Source organism: Scomber japonicus, chromosome 1, assembly GCF_027409825.1.
Source record: "Scomber japonicus isolate fScoJap1 chromosome 1, fScoJap1.pri, whole genome shotgun sequence".
NCBI lineage: Eukaryota > Metazoa > Chordata > Actinopteri > Scombriformes > Scombridae > Scomber > Scomber japonicus.
In genome coordinates, this window is record NC_070578.1 from 37,429,427 (window position 1) to 37,444,045 (window position 14,619).

At 36.7% G+C, this 14,619-nt stretch overlaps 1 protein-coding gene across 3 annotated transcripts in view; it reads left to right on the forward strand.

Moving 5' to 3' along the window:
* LOC128355176 (C-C motif chemokine 22-like) overlaps positions 1-10,360 on the forward strand; it is a 27,368-nt gene extending 17,008 nt beyond the window's left edge. Inside the window, exons 1-3 of one of the 3 annotated variants that reach the window (XM_053315426.1) lie at positions 2,654-2,731; positions 2,833-2,959; positions 10,081-10,360. In XM_053315426.1, the coding sequence (XP_053171401.1) occupies positions 2,668-2,731; positions 2,833-2,959; positions 10,081-10,237 (348 nt within the window). In that variant the 5' untranslated portion in view covers positions 2,654-2,667 and the 3' untranslated portion in view covers positions 10,238-10,360. Of the gene's footprint in view, positions 1-2,653; positions 2,732-2,832; positions 2,960-9,281; positions 9,382-10,080 lie in introns of those variants that run through there. The other 2 variants (XM_053315419.1, XR_008321125.1) reach the window with 2 other exon arrangements.
* Positions 10,361-14,619: the final 4,259 nt, after the last annotated feature.

Below are 14,619 nucleotides of genomic sequence, written 5' to 3' on the forward strand. Positions count from 1 at the left end.
CTTAAGATAGTTACACGTATCGTGCATCAACTGCAAGTTGTACTAGAAGAGAAACACGCTTCTTACGCAAGAACACATCATACTTTTCCATTACAGCAGGAAACCACAGGAAGGAAAGATGACAGAAACACGAGGAGAAAAACAGGAACTAAAATAGAAAGTTCAGGCGGCTGTACTGTTGTTGGGTCACTAACTTTCACAAAGTAACTTTCACAGATCATAACACAAAAGTGCGACAACCATTACATTATTGGGAGCTTGTCTGGGACGAAGTAGCATAAAATAGAAATACTCGAGTAAAGCATAAGTACCTTAATTTGTACCACAGTGCAGTACTCAAATGTAAGAAGTAAAATCAGTCTGTGGATTATTGTCCTCCATCACTTCCATTGAAATCACATTTGAAGGAGATCTTTTTTATAATCAGTATGAACAGGAGGAATGATTACAGAGAGGAAAACCTCTTTCACTCTTCATATGATACTGCAATCTGAAAATGCTTTTTAAGTAAAAGTTAAACATACTCCATTCAAAATTCTCTGTGAATAAAAGTACACTAGTTTTACCAGCACAATGTACTTCATGTGTCATGTTGTGCTTGATAAAGTTTATCGTTAGGGCTCTTAGAGCTCTTAGCTTATGCTGCTATAGGCTTAGACTGCCGGGGGACTCCCATGATGCACTGAGCTCCTCTCTCCTCCTCCCTCTCTCTCTCTCTATCCATCCATCTATATCCATTAACATTCATGTACTATTAATTGCATTCAATAACCTAAACTTCTTCCCCGGAGTTGTCTGTGCTTTCTGGTCTCACAGGTAATCTGGGCCTGTAGACGTCCGGATGACAGATTCCAGTCCCGGACTTTCTAGCTTCATTGTTGATTTTCATTGTGCTTCTCTCTCCTCTATCCTTCCTTTCTCTCCTCTTCCTCTCCTCTCTCTCCTCTATCCTTCCTTTCTCTCCTCTTCCTCTCCTCTCTCTCCTCTATCCTTCCTCTCTCTCCTCTCAACCCCAACCGGTCGAGGCAGATGTCCGCCCACTCTGAGTCTGGTTCTGAGGGTTCTTCCTGTTAAAAGGGAGTTTTTTCTTGCCACTGTTGCTCATGTGGGAATGTTGGGTCTCTTTAAAGTTAAAACCTGAAGAGTTCGGTTTAGAACCTGCTCTATGTGGAAAGTGCCTTGAGATAACTCTGTTGTGATTTGGCGCTATACAAATAAAGATTGATTGAGATTGATTGATTGGTTATTATGCAGTATAATAAGTGTGTTATTAGTGTATAGTGACATCACCTAAATTAGTTTAATCAGTCATGTTTGCAGGGCCTTGTAATCCACAATAATGCACCATATTTTATATATTTTGTAGTTCAAAGCAAAGTAGCAACATTAGCAGACAAATACATATAGGCAAGTTAAAAAGTTGAATATGTCCTCTGACTTTTAGTGGTAGATGTTTAAGGTACCACAGACTGTAAACAAGTTAAAGTATTTGTAAATGTTTTGGAGTGCCTCAGGTAATCATACTTGATCCACTATTATTTTGTATATTAAAGACCTCTACTTTGTATATGAACAGTCTTCTGCTGTTTTTAGTCCTGACACCGAATTAATCTCCTTTTTCTCTTCCCCAAACAGATTTTCATTTCTCTATTTAACCCGCTGCCACCAAATTATCTGCTCCTACTGTACAATATAACACTGTCAGAGCTTTTGAAAAAAACAATGCAAAGTAACTAACTCTGTGCCTCCTGCATGTTTTCATTTCCAAACTTGTAGTCTTCAGCCCCAACTGACACTGATTCAAGTGAGTGAAGCAAGGTGTGATGTTACCTGTTGGTTTCATTGGATCTGGTTTGAAGCCTTAAAGTTGCAGCTTATGTTTGGCTACATCTTTTCAATTTGGAGCCAGGCCCTTCAAATAATTTGGAGCCAGTATGATGTGTTGCCTTTCACACTCTGGAAACACACCCTACTACCTCGGGCCCAAGCTAATGTTAATTTAGTTGTATTGTAGTCAAGTAACATTAAACTTGGTGACATTTTGAGACAATAGTCCAACTCAGTGTGAGTCCTGGAGAGCAGTAGGTGAGCCAACTGTCAATCAACCCCCACGTAGCAGACATCAAAGCTACTATAAGTCTTTAAATCTTATTAACAGAGCAATAATGATTTATTTATCATTTGTTGATTGTAGGTGTCTGGCTTTTGCTGTGTTGTTTCTTTTTGCTGATTGTGTCTCAATTCCAGTGAGACAACCTGAGTGAACACAGTTTTCAAATAAGAGAGCGTCCCTCAAGCTAATGTCTGTCTTTGATAGAAATCCCCTCTCTCTTCTTGTCGGCAGGAATATTCCATGAATGTAAACTAAAAGGAGAAGCAGCAATTAAAACTTTTTAATTTCTATAAGGCTTGTTTGCAGAATTGTATCACACGTTATTTATTTTTTCTCTCTGTGGACCACAAAATAGCACTCGACAAAGAAAAGAGGAAGAGAGATGGACACCACACGCTGCTTTCTTAGAAGAGTAAACACTTCGAAAATTATTTGAAATGGACTCGGCTGTGTATAAAGGTGTCCAGAGCAGAGTCTCCGGCACCAGGTAACTCCTGAAGATCAAGATCAAGCTTTCATCCAAACAGCAGCACCTCAGTCTCTGTCGGGGAACCATGAAGACGCTGCCAACTCTCATACTTCTGGCTCTGATCTGCTTCTTGCATCACAGCTCTGCAAGTGAGTGACTCTGTTTGACTTCCTCTGCTTGAGATACCACTATAACTGCATTTAAGAGACAAAGTGTTACAAATGTTTATGTATGTGTGTGTGTGTCACAGGTCCGCTTGGTCCAGAGCTGGTCTCTGCCGAACCATGCTGTCCAGACTTCAATCGAAGGTTAATCCCTAAGTCAAAGGTGAAACATGTGGCGATGACATCAAATAGCTGTAAAACCACAGCAATTGTGTAAGTATACTGGTCATCTACTCCATATTATTAATACTTCTAATGCAGACTAATTCATATTGAGGGGTTATTTCATCTATAATGATTAAGATCAGATTAGATCAGATAAAATCAGATTTATGCGTTAAAAATACACTATTACACTTCAAAATGTTGAGGAATATAAAGATGAAAATACGTAGAAATACCTGAAAATACAGAATACAGTACTTACAGCCCCTGAAAGTGTTATTTCTCAAGTATTTCTCTAAAACAACAAATATTTAAATTAAATAAGCAACAAAACACAAATATAGAAATCTTAGATGCCAGTCAGGGAAATGATTGAAATGTGTAGTAGTTTTTAGAGTCTCCTCAGGGGGGAGCTGTTTAGTTATTTTGTGAACAGACCTGCAGGTCCACCTCCAGCAGCTACAACAGTAACATGCTGCTCTAACACTGGTGCTTCACTATTAATAATCTAATGATGTCATATATAATAATATATCACTACTTTTACTGTAATACTGCATACTACATCACTCATAATACTGCAGTACTTTTACTGTAATACTGCATACTACATCACTCATAATACTGCAGTACTTTTACTGTAATACTGCATACTGCATCACTCATAATACTGCAGTACTTTTACTGTAATACTGCATACTGCATCACTCATAATACTGCAGTACTTTTACTGTAATACTGCATACTACATCACTCATAATACTGCAGTACTTTTACTGTAATACTGCATACTACATCACTCATAATACTTAGGTATTATATTTATAGTAGTATATAATGTAGTTAATCATCTACTCCACATTATTAGTACTTCTAACTCAAACTACTTTATATTGGGGGATTTATTCATCTGTAACAATGCCTCATATTTGATGAGGATTCACATACTATTGTGTGTAAATGCACGTCCAACTGTGCAGATGTCAGATTAATGAGTTAAAACACACTATTACACTTTAAAACACTTTGAAATATAAAGATGAAAAGTACCTAAAAATACAGAATACAGTATGTACTTAGATTCCCTAAAATCTTGATTTGACAAAAATATAGTTTTCCGAGTCTCCACATGAGGAGAGCTGTTTAGTCATTATGTGAACAGACCTGCAAGTTCAATATAGGATGAATTTGATTATTTACATTTTCTGCTACTTTACAATTCACTTAATTTCTGAAATAAATATCGTACATTTGACGTCTTACAAAAAGCAGTGTGTTGTACGTCAGTAAAGGACCTGAATACACCAACTGAAAATCAATGACACTGTGTACAATTACACAAAAATAACAGTGTATAATATGTTTTGTGTGTTTCTTACAGAGTCACAACTGTGTGTGATGTGACGTCTTGCATCGATCCCGACTGGCAATGGGCGAAGAATCTGTTGGATGAATTTGAGACGGCAACTTATAACAACACGTCACCTTCTGCCCCTTTCAGCACGTCCAAGTGTGACAAACCAATGAAAGAGTAGTAATCCAGTCTGTGAATGCTGTTACGTTATTAACCCTCCTGTTGTTCTCAGGTCAAGGAAGGACAGAAGGAAGGAAATGAGGAAGGAGGAAAAGAGGAAGGAAGTAAGGAGGGAGGGAGGAAGGAAAGGAGGAAGGAGGGAAGGAAGGAAGGAAGGAAGGGAGTAAGTACGAAAAGAGGAACGAATTTAGGAGAGAAGGAAGAAAGGAAAGAAAGGATTAAGGAGGGAGGGAGGAAGGAAAGGAGGAAGGAAGGAAGGAAGGAAGGAAGAAGAAGGAACAGTCAAAAGAGATGGGGTCAATTTGACCCGGGAGGACGACACAAGGGTTAATAATGTGGCAGTTTCATTGATGATTACGCAGAAAAGTATCTTTGTACATAAAAGCTGTCTTTAACATTTTCACTTTGAAAGTTTCATACCATAGTTTGGTGTAAGATAGAGAATAAGAAGTGGTAGTAGCTACTGTTCATTATGGATTTTTAATTGTATGTCACTGCCCGTCTGTGACACAGCTGTATCTTTCTATTTTGTACTTTGTTTTCAGCTTTTTGAGAGTTGGAGCTCGTTGTGTATTTTGTGTATTGAAACAGAAGCTAAAGGTTATTTAAAATTAATAATTTAATGTATATTATACTATTTAAAAAGGGGGCAAAGAACCGCTACACCTTGTGAATACACATCCATCTACGCAAATATGTGTGTACATTTTGAAATTTCCATAATTATATAAATGTTAATGTGAACTTCTGTGTTGGTTTTCAAGAATAAAATCTGTTGAGACAGAAATACAAACGTCATTGAGTGTTAATTTCAGTAGTATTAGAAACAAATTAACAGAAATCTGAAGCTAAAATTTAATCATTACTGTAATAATTACTGTAATGATTCAACAGAAACTGAGCAGAAAACCAAGACTTAAGATAGATAAGATAAATAAGATAGATAGCCTTAAACACACAAGGGGTAATACAAACAGGACACAGGTGAGTAAAACAAGACACAGGTGAAGCACATGAGGGAATCAACTAAGGTGGGAAACCACAGGAAGTGAATATCACAGAAACATAAGGAGAAAACATTTAAAATTAAAACAGGAACTAAAACAGACAGTTCAGGCAGGATGTGACAGCAGTAATTTGTGGTTTATGACCTTTGTGTTCTGGTAGCTGCACTCTACTTTTATTGGGTCACTAACTTTCACAAAGTAACTTTCACAGATCATAACACAAAAGTGTAACAACCATTACATTATTGTAGTCTGGGACGAAGTAGCATAAGATAGAAATACTCAAGTAAAGCATAAGTACCTTAATTTGTACCACAGTGCAGTACTCAAATGTAAGAAGTAAAATCAATCTGTGGATTATTGTCCTCCATCACTTCCATTGAAATCACATTTGAAGGAGATCTTTTAATAGTCGGTATGAACAGGAGGAATGATTACAGAGAGGAAAAACTCTTCCACTGTTCATATGGACACCTGACTGCTGGTTTAAGACACTTTAAAAATTGTGAACCTGTCCTTTACTGAGGGTCAGAGAGTGTTTCTGTAGGTTTTACACTACTTTTTAATGGAGAAAAAACATTCACAATCACATTAATATAGTCCTATGTTGCCTAAAACAGGAGCTGCACCAAAACTGCAAACCAGTTGGGGCCTTTAGAAAGAGCCTTAAAACTTCAGGTTAACAGAATGGTGCTCAAGGTGTTTTTACTGCTATTAAATGTAAAAATCGGTCAAATTTGATCTGAAAAGTATGTAAGGGTCAAAGTACCAATACACAGAGAACAATTACTAAGTAAATGTTAAGAGATAGGTAACATCACTATACAATTGACTGACTCAGTAATTTTCTTTTCCTGTTTTCACTTCCTCATGTGCAGCAGCCTTTCTACGAACGTTGTGCTGTACTTGGTAGTAAACAAACAGAAATCCCCTTTCTCATTGTTGAGAGGAAGCTCACATTCCTTTTTTTCCCCTTTTAACAATTATTCTGCCGCTGCTGCAGTTTTTTACTGATTCCAGAGAAGTAATTAAAGAAGTATTCTGATCATTTACTTCGGTGGACGTGATACTGCAATCTGAAAATGCTTTTTAAGTAAAAGTTAAACATCCTCCATTAAAAATACTCTATGAATGAAAGTACACTAGTATTACCAGCTCAATGTACTTAGTGTCATGTTGGTTATTATGCAGTATAACAACCACATCTTATCATTCTTAATAGTGTATAGTGACATCACCTAAATTAGTTTAATCAGCCACACCTGGGGCTTGCAGGGCCTTGTAATCCACAATAATGCACCATATTTTATACAGTATGTTTTGTAGTTAAAAGCAAGGTAACAACATTAGCAGACAAATACATATAGGCAAGTTAAAAAGTTGAATATGTCTGACTTGACTTTTAGTGGTAGATGTATAAGGTGCCACAGATTGGAAACACTCTCATAAAGTAAAAGTATTTGTAAATGTGCCTCAGGGATTTATACTCAGTCCACTATTATTTTGTATATTTAAGACCTCTACTTTGTATATGAACAGTCTTCTTGTGTTTTTTATCCTGACACCAAATTAATCTCCTTTTTCTCTTCCCCAAACAGATTTTCATTTCTCTATTTAACCCGCTGCCACCAAATTATCTGCTCCTACTATATAACACTGTCAGAGTTGTTGAAAAAAATCAATGCATAGTAACTAACTCTGTGCCTCCTCTATGTTTTCATTTCCAAACTTTTAGTCTTCAGTCCCAACTGACACTGACTCAAGTGAGTGAAGCAAGGTGTGACGTTACCTGTTGGTTTCATTGGATCTGGTTTGAAGCCTTAAAGTTGCAGCTTATGTTTGGCTACATCTTTTCAATTTGGAGCCAGGACCTTCAAATAAATTGGAGCCAGTGTGATGTGTTGCCTTTCACTCTCTGGAAACACACCTCACTGCCTCGGACCCATGCTAATGTTAACTTACTTGTATTGTAGTCAAGTAAAATTAAACTTTTGTGACAGTAGTCCGCCTCAGTGCAAGGACTGGAGAGCAGCAGGTGAGCCAACTGTCAATCATAGCTGTCAATCAACCCCCACGTAGGAGATATCAAAGCTTCTACAAGTCTTCAAATCTTATTAATGGACCAATAATTTCCAAAGTGACCACCAGCACACTTATTAGAGGCCCTGAATTTAGCGATTGAGACTCACTGAAAAACAATTATTGACTTACAAGTGGAGGCTTTTTGACTGGGAGTCAGTTAGAGTATCTTGTGGTCGTCGGTGGCACTTCAAAGATATTCTGCCTCAAGACATTTTAGTTGCTGCTTGGATTTTACACAGCTCCCTCTGGAGCCACAAAATGTTAAAAATAATCAGAATAATTCATGCATTTCCATTCAGCTATAGAACATTTAATCTATATCATTCCAATCAGGTTGACGTCAGTACTGAAACTCATGAATCGTATGTGCAAATTATGTTAAGAATGTCCACTAATGGCACTTTTCCACTACACAGTTCCAGCAATACTCGGCTCGACTCGACTCGACACGGTTCCAGGAAGGACCTTTTCCATTACAAAAATGGTACCTACTCAACATGGGCGGGGTCGTCATAGCACGGCTCCACCATACTGCTGTGACTTCGTTTAAACGCGACACAAACACATAAACAATGGAGGACATGGAGGCAGTGGTGTACTTGCTGCTGTATGGGTCTTTCTGTCACACACAAAGCAAGAGAAGAGAAACCAATCACTGTAACACTGTTGCCGGTATTTAAAAATGGCGGGTTTGATTCTTGTGTGCGACGGCTCATGACTCTTCCAGCGACAACTCTTCTGACCAATCAGTGGCCGGCAGTCTGTTGACGTCACATTTAGTATCGGCTCGGCTCGCTTGGAACCTCAGCAGAGCAGGTACTAAAAAAGTAGCAGGTACCAGGTACTATCCCTAGTGGAAACACAAAAAAAACCGAGCCGAGTTGAGTCGTGCTGGAACTGTGTAGTGGAAAAGCACCATAATGTTCAGTCTCATGGTGTCATGAAATTGAATCTATTAGAAGGAAATTGGATATCCTGATTAGAAATCAATCTTCAAATTTTTGAGTAACTTTGATTTATAACTGCACCTTTTTATAGGAATAAACTGAAATCTTCCCTCAAACTACCTTTTTCCATTCTCCTCAGAGATTTAAAACTTTATCTGATTGTTTTTATCTGATGGATTGTAACTGTTTCTATTAATCATTTGTTGATTGTAGGTGTCTGGCCTTTGCTGTGTTGTTTCTTTATGCTGATTGTGTTGCTGTCTCAGTGAAAATAGTTTTCAAGTAATTGGATAGAAATCCCCTCACTCTTCTTGTTGGCAGGAGTATTCCATGAATGTAACCTAAAATGAGAAGCAGCAAGTAAAACCTACTTTTTGATTTTTTCAGGCTTTTTTGCTGAGTTGTATTACACGTTATTGGGTTCTTGTTTTTCTCCGTAGAGAAATAGAGGAAGAGAGATGGAATTCACACACACTACTTTCTTAGAAATGGACTCAGCTGTGTATAAAAGGAGCACAGAGCAGAGTCCTCAGCACCAGATCACCCCTGAAGATCAAGATCAAGCTTTCATTCAAACAGCAACACATCTGTCTCTGTCGGGGAACCATGAAGACGCTGCCGACTCTCATACTTCTGGCTCTGATCTGCTTCTTGCATCACAGCTCTGCTAAAAGTGAGTGACTCTGTTTGACTTCCTCTGCTTGAGACGCCACTATAACTGCATTTAAGAGACAAAGTGTAACAAATGTTTATGTGTATGTCTGTGTGTGTCACAGGTCTGATTGCTGCAAATATGATCAAGGAGGAATGCTGTCCAAGCTTCAATCGAAAGTTAATTCCTAAGGGAAAGGTGACACATGTGGTGAAAACATCAAATAGCTGTAAAACCCCAGCGATTGTGTAAGTATACTGTTTTTTTTGGTTGAATTTGTATTAGATGGTGCACATGTTAATCATCTATTCCATATTATTAATACTTCTAATGCAAACAACTTTATATCAAGGGGTTATTTCATCTATAACAATGCCTCATATTAATAAGGTTTCATATACTTTTGTATGTAAATCTCTGAGTAACTGTGCAGGAAAAGATGTCAGATTAATGAGTTAGACATACACTATTACACTTCAAAATGTTGTGAAATATAAAGATGAAGATATGTAAAAGTACCTGAAAATAAAGAATACAGGACTTAAAATTTAATTTCTAAAGTGTTTCTCTAGAATTATAACTATATATAGTTTATACTATATACATTTATAACTAAATAAGCAACAAATCACAAACATAGAAATCTTAGATGCCAGTCGGCAAATGATTGAAATGTTTTGTAGTTTTTAGAGTCTCCACAGGGGGGAGCTGTTTAGTTATTTTGTGAAAAGACCTGAACCAGACCAGATGCTTCAGTATTAATAATCCAAAGATGTCATATATAATAATATATCAGTCAGAGGAACCAAACCACTACTTTTACTGTCATACTTTAACTACATCAAGCTCATAATGACCTGAATACTGAAAATAGATGTAAATTAATGACACTATGTGTGTAATTATGCTTCTAACAGTGCACAACATGTTTTGTGTGTTTCTTACAGAGTCACAACTGTGTGTGATAAGAAGTCTTGTCTTGATCCCGACTGGCCATTTGCGAAGAAACTGTTGGTAGAGTTTGAGAAGGCAACTGATAACAACAAGTCACTTTCTGCCCCTTTCAACACAACCAAGTGTGACGAACCAAAGAAACAGCAGTAATCCAGTGTGTGAATGCTGTTCCTTTGTTCACCGTAATTACGTGTAAATTATGTATTTCATTGGTTGTTATAACTGATAATCAATTATGATTACACAGAAAAGTATCTTTGAATGTTAACTTTTCTTTAACTGACATTTCCACTTTCAATGATTCATATCAGAGTTTGGTGTAAGATTTCTATAAAATAACAAATAGTACTACTGTTTATTACTGATTTTTAATTGTATGTTTATTATTACTACGAGTTACTGCCCCTCTGTGTAACAGCTGTATCTTTGTATTTTGTACTTAGTTTTCAGCTCTATATATTTCTATGCATTGAGACAGAAGGTAAAGGCTGTTTAATAAATAATTTAATGTACATTATACTATTTAAAAAGAACCGCTACACCTTCCATGTCAATACACATCTTTCGTCACAAATATGTGTGTAAATTTTGAAATGTCCATAATTATATAAATGTCGATGTGAACTTCTGTGATGATTTCCAAGAATAAAACCTGTTGAGACAGAAATATAACGGTCATTGAGTGTTAATTTAGGTAGCGTTACAAAAAATGAATTGACATTGAAATAATTTAAAGTCATTACTGTAATTATAATGACAAATGTAACCCTCCCTATTCAGTGCATAAAAGCAGTATATAAATGATTTATAACAGTATCATTTAGTTGTAAGCATACATAAGTAAAAACTGATGTAATAAAATAAAATATGTCCTTATAGGAAAACTTATAATTGTTGAAAAATACTATACTATACTATACAACACTATACTATACAATACAATACAATACAATACAATACTATACTATACTATACTATACTATACTATACAATACTATACAACACTATACAACACTATACTATACAATACAATACAATACTATACTATACTATACTTATACTGTTATATAACTAAAAAAAATACAAGTCCACCAAATTAAACAGAACTTTGGCTTTTTAGCTCTGATTTGGTCTCCACCAACTCCTTAGAAACCTCAGATCATTGAATTTGTCTGTCTACTGTTTGGTAATATTAATGTAGCTTTGAAAGTGTGAGCTGAGTAGTTGTAGCGTGCATGTTAATGAAGTAACATTATCAAAGTCATATCTTCAATGTTTTCTGTCTCAGTGTGTCTAACATTACAGGTTGAAATTTTTCAAAATTAAGAATAAAATACTTGAACCTTACCTTGAGAGGCAGCTAGATTTGCGATATCACAGGAGAATACATTTTGTCAGGCTTCAAGTTAATTGCTTGACGTTTGATCAGCGTCTCAAATCCAGCTGCCTCATCAGGTAAGATGGTTCATCTAATCACCTGTCAAGTATTTTTTGAAGACATCCCCCCTTTTACAGTTTCCATGGACGACTGCTCAAATGGTTTTATGTAACATCTAACCATCTGAACCTGGACAGTTAATGCTCTGCTGTCATTTAGCATTACATGTTTCCAGACTGCATTACAATTGAGTATGTATAGAGCTGGGTATCGAAACTCAGTATCTTTAAAGTCCATGTAAAGTAAGAATAAATATGTGTTCTGAGTATGACATACCACAGAAAAGTGTGTTTTTAATCACCCTGCCAAATTTGAATGATTAAAAATATCGCCAAATATATGAAATTAGGCTTCAAAGTTGTGTAAAAACGCTGTGGGCGTGGCCTCAGAGTCCACTGAAGCCCCGCCCCCTACTAAATGTCACCTGTCAATCAAAGTCACCACCTCTACCCGAAACATGGACACTATGTTTGAGAGCTTTCTGCTGCTAACTCAGCTGCTAGCTCGGCGGCTAACATGGCTGCTAGGTCGGCGGCTAACACAGCGGTTAGCTCGGCGGCTAACTCAGCTAACTGGCTAACTGTAGATTGTAGTACTAATGTGCACAGAATGAGAGCTTTCTGCTGCTAACTCAGCTGCTAGGTCGGCGGCTAACTTGGCTGCTAGCTCGTCGGCTAACACAGCGGTTAGCTCGGCGGCTAACTCAGCTAACTGGCTAACTGTACACTGTAGTAGTAGTTGTAGTGTGCGTTGAATGAGAGCTTTCTGCTGCTAACTCAGCGGCTAACTCGGCAGCTAACTCAGCTAACTGGCTAACGGTAAACTGTAAGTATTTATACCTCTACAGCAGCAGGGGCGGGTTTATGCTAATCACTAAATCCTGAACACAGAAATCTTGAAACACAGTTTGTGAAGGCTAGCTCCACAATTCAAATCTAAATGGTTGAAATGCTTTTTACACCTTTTTTAGAAATACATTTATGACCTATTTGATGTGTTTAGAAGAAAATATCTGAATTCACTTTACACAGTCTTTAAGGTATGGACCAAAATAAATTGGTAAGTAGTATGGGAACGTCTCTCATCAAACGATACCTGCAATCAATCCTTTTTGCACCCAGAGCTAGAAAGTAAGACTATTTATATGGACTTTCTCACAATCATATGTGGAGGAGTGGTGGCATTTTATGCAATTTAGGGCTTATATTCACATGATGGGTATCGAAGGAAGTATTTTGGTATCTATATCACTTTAAGTCTACTTGGATTGATATTGGTATGGTAATTTTTTAAATGTTACCCAGCCCTGATCGTGTATTTATACATTATGTTCAACCAACCAACTGGTCAACGCAGATGGTCGCCCACCTAATGTCCGGGTTCTGTCTGAGGTTTCTTGACTTTTATTGTGATTTGGCGCTATAATCAAACCAAACCGGGTCAATTTTGACACAGGAGGACAACAGGAATAACTCAAAAATTAGGTATAATTTTATTAAATGAGGCCTAATGACCCTATGAGGCCTAATGACCCTACTTTCCACCAAAAAAAGATGAAAAAAAGTAAAAAGCTGGAATGAAGTTGGCTAAAAAGGTCTAACACAGCATTGGGTGATAATTTAAACCTTTATGCTTTTATAAACAGTCAAACCAAACACAAAAGTTGTACGGTCGACAGGAAGACAACAGGACGGATTATCAGGTTATGATGGACACATACTGTACAAATCAATCATGTAATTTCCTCCACTCGAGTATCTTACAGAGAGAGTTGTTGATGTTTCAGGCAGTTTGTGTTACAGTTTTCTCCATCAGGACAGCAGGCGGAGCAGGTTGGAGGAAGAAAGAGCAATCAGTGGACTTTTCAATGTTCCCATTGTTTCTGAGTGGAAGTAAGATACAGATAGAAAGACGCTCTTCAAAACACTCCATCTGTGTGCTGAAACACTAAACGCTCTTAATAACAGCAGATGTCAGTGAGAAGAGAGTTTACTTTGATTCAAGTGGAAACAAAGACGGAAACAGATCAGAAACAGATCAGATGGATTTAACTGTTCAGACAGGAAATTATCAACCAGGCTACACAATCAGTTCTTTCAACATTTCTCCACATATGCTTTAACCCTGGAACACCAAGTTAATCATATTTAATCCATGAGTTTTAGAGAGCTCTTCATCATCAATGTAAAAACCTGATGTGTATGATTAGATACATGTAATACACAGATAAACCACCAGGGGGCTTTTATTTCAATGTATAGTCAATCAGTGAGACACAATTTAGAGGCCTGGATACTTGTTTTTACCAGTTTTGAAAAAGTTAAGGTAAGAAAAACACTTAAACAGTTACTGATACTTCAATAGGAATAGTTACTGGATTGATGCAATGTTGAATTACTAAATATTTTCTAGCTTATTTTATATTAAATTCCTGTTGAAAATTTAAATACAGCAAGTATAGAAGCTCATTTATCTGTAAATCTGTCAGCTGTTATTTTATTGCATTATTTCATATTGTGGGTGATATGAGCTTTATGCAAAACCTTTAAGGGCTTAAAAATGTTATATTCTGTATGCTATTGTTTGTTTGAAAGAAAAACTAAAATACTAAACATTCAGTAGGTGGTGATATGAGGTTTATGCAGAAGCTATAAGGGCTTTAAACATGATGTATTCAGTGTTTTTTGTTGATCTAACTCATGCATGGAAAGTGTTATCCAATTAATTAGTTTAATTACTTGTCAGAAGGTCCAATAAACTCTAATTTCCTGGCAGTTATTTGATGGTTCAGACTTTACAGTATTTAAATTTAAGATTAATTTATTTTAACGTTACTGTTAAATGTTCCAATATATTTAATCATGATGTGAATTATGATAATTACATTACATATCTTTGGTGAAATAAGTGTTGTAGTCATGTTATTTCCAATTAGGGAATTACTTCTGTTTCAACACAGCTGGACTTGAACATACAGTCACAGTCCTCCCATTAAAACATTCTGCACAAGGTGTACTTGAGCTTTAACAGCAGCAGAGTGTTATTAAAAGCAGTCTGTCAGTCCTCTGTGTGTTTCACAGTTTTTACAATGTTT